The 14168-nt window shown below is 40.7% G+C and overlaps 1 protein-coding gene across 4 annotated transcripts in view; it reads left to right on the top strand.

The window, feature by feature from the left end:
• Positions 1 to 14168, top strand: part of AVL9 (AVL9 cell migration associated) — an 80182-nt gene that overhangs the window by 56714 nt on the left and 9300 nt on the right. For 3 of the 4 annotated variants that reach the window (XM_064380471.1, XM_012461308.3, XM_012461309.3), the window contains exons 11-14: positions 3786 to 3932; positions 5989 to 6208; positions 9284 to 9401; positions 13925 to 13978. In XM_064380471.1, coding sequence (XP_064236541.1) covers positions 3786 to 3932; positions 5989 to 6208; positions 9284 to 9401; positions 13925 to 13978 — 539 coding nt within the window. The remainder of the gene's footprint in view (positions 1 to 3785; positions 3933 to 5988; positions 6209 to 9283; positions 9402 to 13924; positions 13979 to 14168) is intronic. The other variant, XM_012461310.3, reaches the window with a different exon arrangement.

Raw genomic sequence — 14168 nt, 5'->3', positions numbered from 1 at the left:
AGGTTTTGATAGCCATTACATTTAGACCATAGATAGTTTTGGAGAGAATTGACCTTACTGCAAGATGGAGGCTACCAGTTTGTAACCACACTTGTTAATATCATCCTTGACTAGAGAAGAAATGAGAAAATGGCCCTTGATCCCAGTCACTTCCTGACCCCTTCTGAGTTGTGTGAAAGAAGGCACACTATTCTTCTGCAGCTCCTTGACCCGCTCAGAAGAGTTCTACCCGATTCCCCTCATTGAGATTTGGTTTTGTTTGTTTTTTAATTATGGTAAAAACACAAAATTTACGATCTTTACCATTTTAAAATATATAGTTCAGTTGTGATAACTATTATTCACACTTTTGTGCTACGGATTTCAAAAGATTTTCGCCTTACAGAACTGAAACTATACCCATGAACAAATCCCCATTTCCCCTACTTCGTCCAGCCCCTGGCAACCACCATTCTTTTTTCTATGATTTGTCTACTTTAGGTACCTCATATAAGTGGCATTATACAGTATTTGTGTGTTTTTGACAGGCTTATTTCACTTAACATAATGTCCTCAAGCTTCATCCATGTTGTAGCATGTGACAGGATTTCTTTCCTTTTTAAGACTGAATAATATTCCATGGTATAGATGTTCAACATTTTGTTTATCAATTCATCGATCATTGGATATTTGGGTTGCCTCTACCTCTTGGCTATTGTGAATAATGCTGCTACAAAACATGGGTGTACAAGTATATCATCAATAATATGTTTGGAGCTTATTTTTATTTCTTTTTTTTTTTTTTTTTTTTTTGAGACGGAGTTTCGCTCTTGTTACCCAGGCTGCAGTGCAATGGCGCGATCTCAGCTCACTGCAATCTCCGCCTCCTAGGTTCAGGCAATTCTCCTGCCTCAGCCTCCTGAGTAGCTGGGATTACAGGCACGCACCACCATGCCCAGCTAATTTTTTGTATTTTTAGTAGAGATGGGGTTTCACCATGTTGACCAGGATGGTCTCGATCTCTTGACCTCGTGATCCACCCTCCTCGGCCTCCCAAAGTGCTGGGATTACAGGCGTGAGCCACTGCGCCCGGCCCCTTTGGAGGTTTTTAAAACCTCTGTATACTGTAGTTTCAAATATGGAAGTTTAAGTGCTTAGAAAAGTGGAAAGGCAGGAGTGGGCTTGGGCGTGGAGGCTGCTTTGTGTGAAAGGACCCTTGCTCTTTTTGTCACCATACATTTAAATGTAGGCTAAGTTGATCATTACTAAAAGTTGATCATGATTAAAGGTAATGGTACAACTTGTTTGTGTCAGAGTCTCACTCTGTCACCCAGCCTGGAGAGCAGTGGCATGATCTTAGCTCACTGCAGCTTCGACCTCTAGGCTCAAGCTGTCCTCCTACCTCAATCTTTTGAGTAGCTGGAACCACAAGAATGCTAATACAGTCTCCCTTCCATCCCATCCCCTGCTATCCAGCTGCCCTCTCTAGTGGCAGCCAACATTGTCACTGTCTTATGTTTCCTTCTGGGGGTATTCTATGCAAAAACAAATGTATATTTTTCCCCTCCCTTTTTACAAATGGTGGCATAATGTGCCCATTTTTGACCTTTATTCTTTTTTTTTTTTTTTTGAGACCTAGTTTTTGCTCTCTTCGCCCAGGCTGGAGTGCCGTGGTGTGATCTCAGCTCACTGCAACCTCCGCCTCCCGGGTTCAAGCAGTTCTGCATCAGCCGCCCAAGTAGTTGGGATTACAGGTGCGCACCATCATGCCCAGCTCATTTTTATATTTTTTAAGAGACAGGGTTTCACCATATTGACCAGGCTAGTCTCAAACTCCTGACCTCAGGTAATCTGCCCTCTTCGGCCTCCCAAAGTGCCAGGATTACAGGCATGAGCTGCCACTCCTAACCTTTTTAATTTTAATTTTTTTTCTAGAGACAATATCTTACTATGCTGCCTGGGCCCATCTTGAACTCCTGGGCTCAAGCAGTCCTGCCACTTTGGCCTCCCAAAGTGCTGGGATTACAGATGTAAGTCATCATGCCCAGCCCCCTGATTCTTTTTTACATAATATTTTTTTCTTTTTTAAGGCTGGAGTGCGACAGTGTGATCTTGGCTCACTGCAACCCTTCACCTCCTGAGTTCAAACGATTCTCCTGCCTCGGCCTCCTGAATAGCTGGGATTACAGGTGCCCGCCAACATGCCTGGACAATTTTTGAATTTTTAGTAGAGACAGGGTTTCAGCATGTTGGCCAGGCTGGTCTCGAACTCCTGACCTCAAGTGATCCTACTGCCCCGGCCTCCCAAAGTGCTAGGATTACAGGCATGAGCCATCACACCCAGCCCATAATATTCTTTGGAGATGAACATCATTTATGGCTGCAGGGTTCAATCTATGGATGAACATTTATTTAGTCCCCTATTCATGAACAGTTTGGATTCTAATCTTTTGGTATTACATTTACTTTCATAAATATAATATACATGATATATTTCTAGGACACTGTAGGATAAATTACAAGTAGAATGCTGGGCCAAAAGGCATGTATATTTATACATTTTTAAAGGATTTTAAAATATTTTTTAAAAGCTTTGACCTTATTTTTTTTAAAACATACTTTTTAGTTTTGTTGTTATTGTGAAACATAATACTGATTCTGAATGAGGAGCCTGGGTTGAGAAGCTCTGTACTGAGCATCTCTGATGCAAAGACATGGATTTATTTTTGCTGCTGCTGCTAGTTAGGGTGTGATCAAGCAAGGAAAGACATTTTCAAGAGTAAGAATAGAACCAAATTACTAGACATATATTCTAACTTTTGAAAGTCTTCCTTTTCATATTCAGTGTTTAACAACCACCTATTAGCTACACAGAGTGCTCCCCTAGTTGCAATAAAGAATATCAATTTGTGGGCTGGGCACAGTGGCTCACGCCTGTAATCCCAGCACTTTGGGAGGCCGAGGCAGGTGGATCATGAGGTCAGGAAATTGAGACCATCCTGGCCAACATGGTGAAACTCTGTCTTTACTTAAAAATATATATATACAAAAATTAGCTAGGCGTGGTGGCTTTTGCCTGCAGTCCTAGCTACTCGGGAGGCTAAGGTAGGAGAATAGCTTGAACCAGGGAGTCGGAGGTTGCAGAGAGCCGAGATCATGCCACTGCACTCCAGTCTGGTCACAGAGCAAGACCATCCCAAAATGGTGGAGCAAATGCTGTTTTCAAATAAAATTCAAATGGAAATTAATTAAATATACAAATACTACCAGTGTCATTTTTGTTTTAAATATTTAGTAGCAAATATCTTGAAATCTTTGTGCATGATTTTTAACATAGTACAATATAACAAATGCTATGCAGTGCTTTCCTATTCTCCTAATAGTACTTTGGAGTGTTTACGTGCAGATGCATGTATTTTAAATTTTTAACAGCCTTCTACTAAACTAAACAATGTACTTGTTAACAGGGGCAATGCTTCATCTCCCAAATGAAAAGGTTTCATTCATTAGTTTCTGTAGAGGCTTTTAAATTAAACAGGAACAAAGTGATCAAGAAAGACAGCCTTCATATTAAACCACCTTGGCAAGATTTGACCATTCATGGAGACAATTGGCTAATCATTAACTGGACTTATTACAGTCAAAACTTGAAGTTCCCCTGGATTATTATTTTATTGAGTCCAAGATTAGCTGACTTACAGGGCAGGAAGAATGGGAGTTTCTTTTCCTACTGTTACCTCTCAAGTTTAAAGAGAAAGGTAACCTTTTACTTTCCTGATATTTTCTATTACTCTTCTAATTCACAGGGATATCTGTGTTTGCCTTACATGGCATTGCAGCAGCATCATCTTCTCTCCGATGTCACCGTTCGGGGATTTGTTGCTGGAGCTACTAACATCCTTTTTCGACAACAGAAACACCTCAGTGATGCCATTGTGGAAGTACGTTTATGTGTGAGTGTGTGTATTTGGCCCTGCTTATCCCAGTTTTCCTTTCTTAACTACAGTTATGAATGTATAGTAACAACACAAGAAATGATAATAATTGTATACTGCATGTCATGTAAGTATTTTATGTGTATTAACTGGTCTAATTCTCATAACAACCCAGTCAATAGCACTATACTATCCACATTTTACACTGCAGAGGCCGAGGAACAGAGAGATTAAGTGATTTGTATAATATCAAACACCCAGTAAATGGGTAAACCAGGATACCAATCTGGGCAACTGGGCCTACCAGTACCTCATGATTTTAAAAATGTGTTTGTGGTTTAAGTAATTTTAATCCTTCTAGCCTGTTTAGAATGCTCTTGATACCAAGAGGGAAACTATGCATAAATATTTGACATCAATATATAAGAAATTTAAATTGTTATTTTACAATTGAAATAATCTTTTTTTCTTTTTTGAGACAGAGTTTCACTTTTGTTGCCCAGGCTAGAGTAGAATGGCATGGTCTCGGCTCACTGCAACCTCTGCTTCCCAGATTCAAGTGATTCTCCTGCCTCAGCCTCCCGAGTAGCTGGGATTACAGGTGCTTGCTACCACGCCCAGCTAATTTTTTCAATTTTTGTAGAGATGGGGTTTTCCCATATTGGCCAGGCTGGTCTCGAACTCCTGACCTCAGATGATCCCCCTGCCTTGGCCTCCTCAAGTGGTGGGATTACAGGCGTAAGCCACTGCACCCAGGCTGAAATAATTTTTGAGAAAGAAATTTTATGAGGCCTGGTGCAGTGGCTCACGCGTGTAATCCCAGCACGTTCAGATGCTGAGGTGGGTGGATCACCTGAGGTCAGGAGTTCAAGACCAGCCTGGCCAATATGGTGAAACCCCATGTCTACTAAAAATACAAAAAAATTAGCTGGGCGTGGTGGTGCTTGCCTGTAGTCCCAGCAACTCAGGAGGCTGAGACAGGAGAATCACTTGAACCTGGGAGGTAGAGAGGTAGAGGTTGCAGTGAGCCAAGATTGTACCACTGCACTCCAGCCTGGGTGACAGAGTGAGACCTTGTCTCCAAAAAAAAAAAAGGCCAGGTGTAATGGCTCATGCCTGTAATCCCAGCACTTTGAGAGAGGGTGAGATGGGTGGATCATGAGGTCAGAAGTTCAAGACCAGCCTGGCCAAGATGGTGAAACCCTCTCTCTACTAAATATACAAAAATTAGCCAGGCATGGTGGCACACACTTGTAATCCCAGCTACTTGGGAGGCTGAGGCAGGAGAATCACTTGAATCCAGGCTGCAGAGGTTGCAGTGAGCTGAGATTGTACCACTGCACTCCAGCCTGGGCAATAGAGTGAGACTCTGTCTCAAAAACAAAAAATAAAAGGCTTTTATAGTTTCTGACAGAAAGTATGGAAACATACTTCTTGGGCAAATTGTTATAATAGAATGAAAAGTCCAGGATTCAAAGATACATTTATTACAGTTCCAAATTTGAAGAAGAAAAATACATATACATTTTCCAAGACAGGAGGATATAGATGGGAGGATCACAGAGCTGCTTCAACATTTTTGGTTACATTCTAGTTCTGTAGTGGGTTGGTAGGTTCATAGGAATTTCTTTTATTGTTATACTTCAAAACTAACCTGTAAGTTAAATGCATTTCTTAGTATGTCAAATATTACATAGTAAGAATATTCTAAAGTATCTGCATGCAAAAGAAAAGGTATTTAAGGAATTATACTTGTTAAATGTGTTCATTTCTGCTAGTGAAATAAAGGTGATTTTCACATATATTTCTGTATTTTCCTAAATATTTGCAATCTACATGAATTACTTTTATAATGTAAAATTCTCTAAGTGTGTATTTTCTAAAAACAGAAAATGAGCATTTTATAAATAGAAAGCTTCAGTGTACAAACCTCTTTCTTAGACTCACCTTTTGAGAATGCTATTATTCATATTTTTTATTTCCAGCTCCACCTTCCCTGTAGTTACTCTGTAAAGTGTGGCATGGATGTCTGCGTGAATGCCCAGACTCTGACTTGTACCTGGATACCCTCTAGGTAGAAGAAGCTCTGATCCAGATTCATGATCCAGAACTCAGGAAGCTGCTTAACCCAACCACTGCAGACCTAAGGTTCGCAGATTACCTAGTGAGGCACGTGACTGAGAATCGGGATGACGTCTTCCTAGATGGCACGGGCTGGGAGGGAGGTGACGAATGGATCCGGGCCCAGTTTGCGGTCTACATTCATGCCCTGCTGGCTGCCACACTGCAGTTAGGTAAGAAACCCTGTGGAGCACAAAGCTACCTGTTTTATTATAATTTTTCATTTTGTAACATCTATGAGGTTTTGGATTGCACAATACATACATATTCCTTATAGAAAAATTACCACCTATTCCCTTATACAGAGCCACTTTTAACATCTTGAGTACCTTATAGCCTTCCAGATCTTCTTATGAATGTATTTTGGATTTCGGTTTATTGGTACTTTTGATGGTCCTTTTACAAAAATGGATCCCTTTATACATGTTTTCTGAAACCTTTTATTACTTTATAATAGAACCAACACGTATCAACATAACATGAACATATATCATCACTTTTACATGGCTGCTTCGTATTCCTTTCTGTGGAAAGATATATCATTATTTGGCAGCTGTTTATGAATACTGCCTACATGTTTTTAAGATGCATAAAGGGAGAAAGAAGAATATAAAAAACAGAAACCGGGCCGGGCGCGGTGGCTCACACCTGTAATCCCAGCACTTTGGGAGGCCGAGGCGGGTGGATCACGAGGTCAAGAGATCAAGACCATTCTGGTCAACATGGTGAAACCCCGTCTCTACTAAAAATACAAAAAATTAGCTGGGCATGGTGGCGCGTGCCTGTAATCCCAGCTACTCGGGAGGCTGAGGCAGGAGAATTGCCTGAACCCAGGAGGCGGAGGTTGCAGTGAGCCGAGATCGCGCCATTGCACTGCAGCCTGGGTAACGAGCGAAACTCCGACTCAAAAAAAAAAAAAAAAGAAATCATTGAAAATCATGTTGTAAATGATTAAATTTTCAAATTTATAACCCATTCTAAGAAATATTATTCCTATTAAATGGTAAAAATGGGGCAGGTAAACATGGGCTTACTCCTACATTAAAACCGTCTCATTCCTCTTGGGAAAAAAATGTATAAATAGTGAAAATGGAGCTCTGCATTGAGCTTTTCACCTTGGACATTTGGCAGATACTCATTACAGTTGTTAAAAATGTGTTGAGCTTGTGTTTTTTCTTTCAGTTAACCGTAACCATTTTTTTAATTGTGATGAAATACATATAGCATAAAATTTACCATTTTTACCATTTTTAAATGTACCATTCCACAGTATTATTAGATACATTTACATTGTTGTGTCAATAGATTTTTTTTCATCAACACCAACCACCACCACCAAATGCTGCCAGGTTAGTTATTCACATTGTGCATATCAGGTTTCAGGAATGTTTTTCATTTGTAAAACATGGTTAAGGAACAAGTCCTCATTTGTTAATGGGTTTTTTTTTTGGAGGTGGAGTTTCGCTCTTGTTACCCAGGCTGCAGTGCAATGGCGCGATCTCGGCTCACTGCAACCTCCGCCTCCTGGGTTCAGGCAATTCTCCTGCCTCAGCCTCCCGAGTAGCTGGGATTACAGGCACGCGCCACCATGCCCAACTAGTTTTTTGTATTTTTAGTAGAAACGGGGTTTCACCATGTTGACCAGGATGGTCTCGATCTCTTGACCTCGTGATCCACCCTCCTCGGCCTCCCAAAGTGCTGGGATTACAGGCGTGAGCCACCGCGCCCGGCTAATGGGTTATTTTTAAATGTTTGCCACCACCACAAATGTAGCAGCCGAGACACCAAAATTAAATCCTTTAACCCCAAAACATTGAGTAATCTAGAAAGAAAACTTCAGCGAATCTCCACCATCATGTAGCTTGAGTAATTAATTTGCTTTTTTAAAAAATATTTGCCCAGGAGGCTGTAAGCACTGAAAATGGTAGCTTACATTTTTTTTTTTTGAACATTAAATATGTGCAGGGACCAGTGTTCCAAGCATTTTGCATCTAATAATTCATTTCATCCTCACAGCAATCCTGGAGGTAGGTACCTTGTCATCACCTTCTACAGAAGAGAAAATGAAGCCCACAAAGGTTAAATAGCTTGCTCATCCATCTGATAAGAGGCTGAGGCAGGCTCTGATCCCAGACAGTTTGGCTTAGGCCCATGCTCTTAACAAGTAACAAGGTCAAAAGAGGAAATTCAGCCCAATGAACTGCTTGAGAAACAAGTTCTTAGAACAACTTCTTTATGCTGTGTGTGGAACTGTGTATCTCATTCATTTCCTTTCTACCAACAAAAGGTACTTTGTATTTTACCTTCAATGCAAACAACATGCAATTAATATATGAAGTAATAGCCATTTGTATCAGTTCTCTAAACCATTTCTGGTCTTCCAAGTCGGGGAAACAGGCATGGATGCTTTCCCATATTATTGATAAAGCTGACAACTTTATCAGTTTTCAGTATATATATTTTTTTAGATGGAGTCTCTCCCTTGTCACCCAGGATAGTGTGCAGTGGCATGATCTCAGTTCATTGCAACCTCCACCTCCCAGGTTCAAGCAATTCTCTTGCCTCAGCCCCCTGAGTAGCTGGGACTATAGGCACATGCCACCACTTCTCAGCTAATTTTTGTATTTTTAGTAGAGATGGGGTTTCATCTCTACTAAAATGCTGAGATTACAGGTAAGAGCCACTACACCTGGCTTTTTTAAACTATTTTTGACAGTGAAATGCTGGGAAATTCAAGAATGAAATGCCAAATCATGACACAAAGTCCAAAGAGAAAATCATGACTGAAAGAACCACATTGTGTGTTCATTCTTAATTTTTTTTTGGAGGAGAGGAATGGCATTCATAAAAATAGAAAGATATCCCAATTGCCTATGCCATACGTATAAATCAGTATGTTTATTCACTGTCAAGCATACAGTTTTTGTTTAACTAATAATGCTGTCCTCATAATGGTAAAGAGAACATGAAAATATTTTGGAGTTGTAAGGAACTTTGGAAAATATCTGGCTCAACCTTCTTATTTAAGAAAATGACGTTCTGAGTGATTAAGTGACTTGCCAAAGGCCACATACCTTCTTAACAGGATTTCTGGAGCTAGACCCAAGTTTCGACACCTGGTAGGATATCTCCCCCAAATATGGGAGGGCAGGGGGATAAAGCCATCCTTCACCCTTTTTGGTTGTTAATGTTCACATCCCTGAATGGCTACAGCCGAGCTTAACTTCTTTCAAATATTTACTTGACAGATAATGAAAAAATATTATCGGACTATGGGACAACTTTTATTGCGGCATGGAAGAATACTCACAACTACAGGGTGTGGAACAGCAACAAGCATCCTGCACTTGCAGAAATAAATCCAAAGTAAGCGCATCCTCTGAAGATTGATAGTACATAAAAGGTTGATTTACAAGTGCTCAATACAAAAAAAATTCTGTTTTAACTTTGATATTGTGAATATCTTCAAGAATCCCCTTAAGTAGGTCATAAAAAGGTTCCCAAATACAGAGAAACAGCTTAGAAACTGCTTCCATATTCAGATTCCGTATACAAAAAGCATGAGCATTATGGGAAGTACTAACATTTCCCTAGCTCTCGATGTGATTCAGAGAGGAAGTCCCTGGCACTTAGTGATGCTCAGTACACAGTGATCTTCTTTAATAGAATGGTTAAACAAGATAAAAGCCTAGAAGGAAATACCACTAGTTTAAAACTGGGAGGCTATTTTAGAACATGACATGCAAAACCAATTAAAGTTAATATCTGGGGCCTGTAATCCTAGCAACTTTGGGAGGCTGAAGTAGGCAGATCACCTGAGGTTGGGAATTTGAGACCAGCCTGGCCAACATGCTGAAACCCCATCTCTACTAAAAATACAAAAAAAAAAAAAAATAGCCAGACATGGTAGTGGGCACCTGTTATCCCAGCTACTCGGGAGGGTGAGGCAGGAGAATCACTTGAACCTGGGAGGTGGAGGTTGCAATGAGATGAGATTGCACCACTGCATTCCAGCCTGGACAAGAGGGAGACTCTGTCTCAAAAAAAAAAAAGTTAATATCTGGACTCCTGGATATATGATCAGACCTAGTTTCCACATCAGACTTTAAATTCAACAAAACTTAATACCTGCTACTGTACTGAATGTTGATGCTGAAAGCTTTATCCCACATAGGCATAAAAGGCTATTGGTGGTCGGGCGTGGTGGCTCACGCCTGTAATCGCAGCACTTTGAGAGGCCGAGGCGGATGGATCACGAGGTCAAGAGATCGAGACCATCCTGGCCATGGTGAAACCTCATCTCTACTAAAAATACAAAAAATTAGCTGGGCATGGTGGCGCATGCCTGTAATCCCAGCTACTCGGGAGGCTGAGGCAGGAGAATTGCCTGAACCCAGGAGGCGGAGGTTGCGGTGAGCCGAGATTGTGCCATTGCACTCCAGCCTGGGTAACAAGAGCAAAATTCCATCTCAAAAAAAAAAAAAAGGCTATTGGTTGGAGCCATTATGAAACAATAACATCTGTGTGTGAATGTGGCAGAGCAGCATCAAAGGAGATCAGTTGATATAATGTATACAGGAACTTGTTTTCTAAATTAAAAGATAAAAATGATGTGTTTTTTACATTGATACAAGCATACATCATTTTCATTTGTATTTTAAACTTCTTTGTAAAGAATAAAAGTCAACTTTATACTGACTACTGTATTATTTTGGGGCTAGAGTTAACTTTTCTAATGTGATTTAAGTGGCGCTAGAAAGGACACTGCTGCTCACGCATGTGTGCGCGCGCGCACACACACACACACACACACTCTCCAGATATTTAAGCCATAGCAACTTGGGGAAGCATCTGCATGAGTAAGGTGTTAACAGAGGGTTTTCGATAATATGTCTGTTAAGCTTTATATTATGCATCAAGGAAAAATAACTAAGGAGCTGGGCACAGTGGTATGTGCCTATAGTCCCAGCTACTTGGGAGACTGAGGTGGGAGGATTACTTGAACCCACAGTTTCAAGGCCAGCCTAGGCAACATAATGAGACCCCATCTTTTAAAGTAAAAATGACTAGGTTCAACACCAATTATGGTGAATTTAATCATCATACTTGGCTATAGCAGAAACCTATATTGCCATTTCAATATAGTATAAACACAGAAATAAAAGGCAAAGTCATTTTAATAGTAGTAAATGAAAGGGCTGAGTTCAAAGTGTTCTCCCTCACTGACTACAAAGCCTGTATTCTCAACGTGCTGAAGGGAAACAGATGTGGAGCTGCTTAGCAGGGTGGTACTCACAGGGTAGTGCTGGGAAGGCAGGGCCTGCATTGACCCTCCAAGCAGTCAACACGCAGAGCCATCCCAGTCTCCTCCCTAGGCTCTGCGCTGGGAGGCCTGGTCACATCTTTATCTGTCACTACATCTGGTGCTTTTAGCTTGAACCAGCTCTATAGATGTTAGTGCAGGTCCAAAAGTGCCTTAGCTGAAATGAGTTTTTAAAGGATTATGAAATAATGCTTAGAAGAACAGGTAAAGAAATAATGAGGCTATTTAGATGGAAAGAAGGCTGAAGGAAGGACTTGTTAACTGAAATATATAGGTAGGGAAATTATGCAGATATGGTAGTGCAGACCAGGGGAGAACTTCCCTTTCATCCTCTGAAGGTTCCCTGGAAAGTCACCTGACAAAAGGCAGATTAATAGGAGAAATGGCATACAAATTTATTAATGTGCATGAGGGAGAGCTACAGGGTGATTGGATTACGTACCCAAGTTTGTGTACCCAACGGGGTACACAAGTTTATATACATACCTTCTTTAGGTTACAGAAAGAATTGGGGGCTCAGAGCATGGCCAAAAACAGTTTAGGGTGGTAAGTCAGGTTGTAGGAGGGAGGAGAAAGGAGGCCTGGCTAGCAGAGTGGGTCTTGTTATATAGATAAAACTTCACAGGTAGCAGCCTTCAAAAGAAGTGATGGTAAATGTTTCTTTCAGACCTTTAAAGGTGTCAGACATTTTGGAGGGCCTCAGAGCAAACCAGGCTGCATTAATGCAGAATTTCTCTACAGATGCAAATCTACCCCCAAAATGACAGCTTTTCAGTCATTCTTGCATTTCCAGCCCTTCTGAATAGCCATCTTTAAATATGTCAAAGAAGTATATTTTGGGGTGAAATAGTCTGGTTTCCTTCAATAGCTAATTTTCAACATTTTTACCAAATTAAAAATAAGAAATGTGGTCATGCCTGGTAGCTCATACCTGTAGTTCTGGGTGGAGTCAGGCAGATCACCTGAGCTCAGGAGTTGAAGACCAGCCTGGGCAACATGGTGAAACCCCGTCTCAACTAAAAATACAAAAAATTAGCTGGGCATGGTGGTGAATGCCTGTAATCCCAGCTACTTGGGAGGCTGAGCCAGGAGAATCACTTGAACCTGGGAGGCAGGTTGCAGTGAGCAGAGATCGCACTGCTGCACTCCAGCCTTGGTAACAGTGAGACTCTGTCTCAAAAAAATAAAATAGGAAATGCTAGACTTCTGTTGTTATCAGAGGGGGCCATTTAGAGATATTTCAAACTAATTATAACTTTTGAGAAGTATGAAACGCTTTAACTCCTGAAGATTAGGGAAGGCAGCATTCTGACTTAACAAGTAGCAGGCATATTTCATCACCTAAATATAGTAATTCCAGGAACATAGAGAATCATCAAATGATGAGTCAATATTTTCAATCCTGTGATTCAGGAATCTACTGATAAGAAGTGTTACATATCCTTACTTTGGTCCATGAAGAGTAGTTTGTTGTCACTTGAAGAACCATTAATTGTATTTTGTAAGTGGCTATGGATTTTACTAGGGTGACTTTCTTTGTTAGACCTTGACAGAGGGACTGCTGAGATAAGAATTGGATATTGCCGGGCGCGGTGGCTCACGCCTGTAATCCCAGCACTTTGGGAGGCCGAGGCAGGTGGATCACGAGGTCAAGAGATCGAGACCATCCTGGTCAACATGGTGAAACCCCGTCTCTACTAAAAATACAAAAAATTAGCTGGGCATGGTGGCACGTGCCTGTAATCCCAGCTACTCAAGAGGCTGAGGCAGGAGAAGTGCCTGAACCCAGGAGACAGAGGTTGCGGTGAGCCAAGGTCACGCCATTGCACTGCAGCCTGGGTAACAAGAGCGAAACTCCGTCTCAAAAAAAAAAAAAAAAAAAAAAAAATTGGATATTTACTGACTCCCCATTTTATGTGGTCAAATTGCCTGATTTTTTTTTCCTACTGACTGTCTAATTCCAGAATGCCTGATATTTTTAATATATTTTTTTCTTTTAATATAATGGAAATAGGGAAGTCGGAATAATGTACCTTCTTACAAAAGTAAAGATAATGCTGTTTTTTTAAGACTGCTTTTTGAGTTGCTTTTCTAACAGACAGTAGAGATTTTGCTTATCCATCTACAAATCTTTGCATAACCAATAGCACACATTTATAAGATGACCAGGATCAAGGTATATGATGTATGACCATGGCCTAAACCAGTGACTCATTTTGACTGTCCTGGGAGCTTGTAAAAAAATCTTGAGCCCCACCCCAGACAGACTAAATAAAATATCAGGATAGCACTAACAGAGGCTACCCGCACCCCCCACACACACACACACACACACCCCTGTTTTACAAGTCAGGAAACTAAAGCTCAGAGGGGTTAAGTCATCTCTTCTGGATGTCATCACTGTAAGTGGAGAGCTGTGATCAAAGCCAAGTTTCCTGATACCAAATTCTGCACTACACCCAGCTATGTCGTCCATGAGAAGCTTACTAATATTTTCTTGTGATAATTCTTTTTTGCAGCCTTTTTGGTAAAATACTGATAGTTTAAACTCAAACTTTTTTTACAGCCATCCATTTCAAGGCCAATACTCAGTTTCAGACATGAAGTTAAGATTCTCACAGTAAGTACTTAGAGAAAATACTGGAAAAATTCTTAAGTTTGAATTTATGCCATATGTTTCATTGCAAAGTGGGAATTGTTTTCTCTACTTGATAGACTTATGCTTCAAATAGTAACCAAATATGTGCATAACATTCTTTAGCTCAGCAGTGTGTATGTTTCAAAGTGAAAACACCGCTGTTCCACAGAGG

This window comes from Aotus nancymaae, unplaced genomic scaffold (genome assembly GCF_030222135.1).
Source record: "Aotus nancymaae isolate 86718 unplaced genomic scaffold, 86718_ANA_hifiasm-v0.15.2.pri h1tg000025l, whole genome shotgun sequence".
In the NCBI taxonomy this organism is placed as follows: domain Eukaryota; kingdom Metazoa; phylum Chordata; class Mammalia; order Primates; family Aotidae; genus Aotus; species Aotus nancymaae.
The sequence above is the reverse complement of the archived record's forward strand: the minus strand, read 5'-3'. Positions and strand labels throughout refer to the sequence as shown.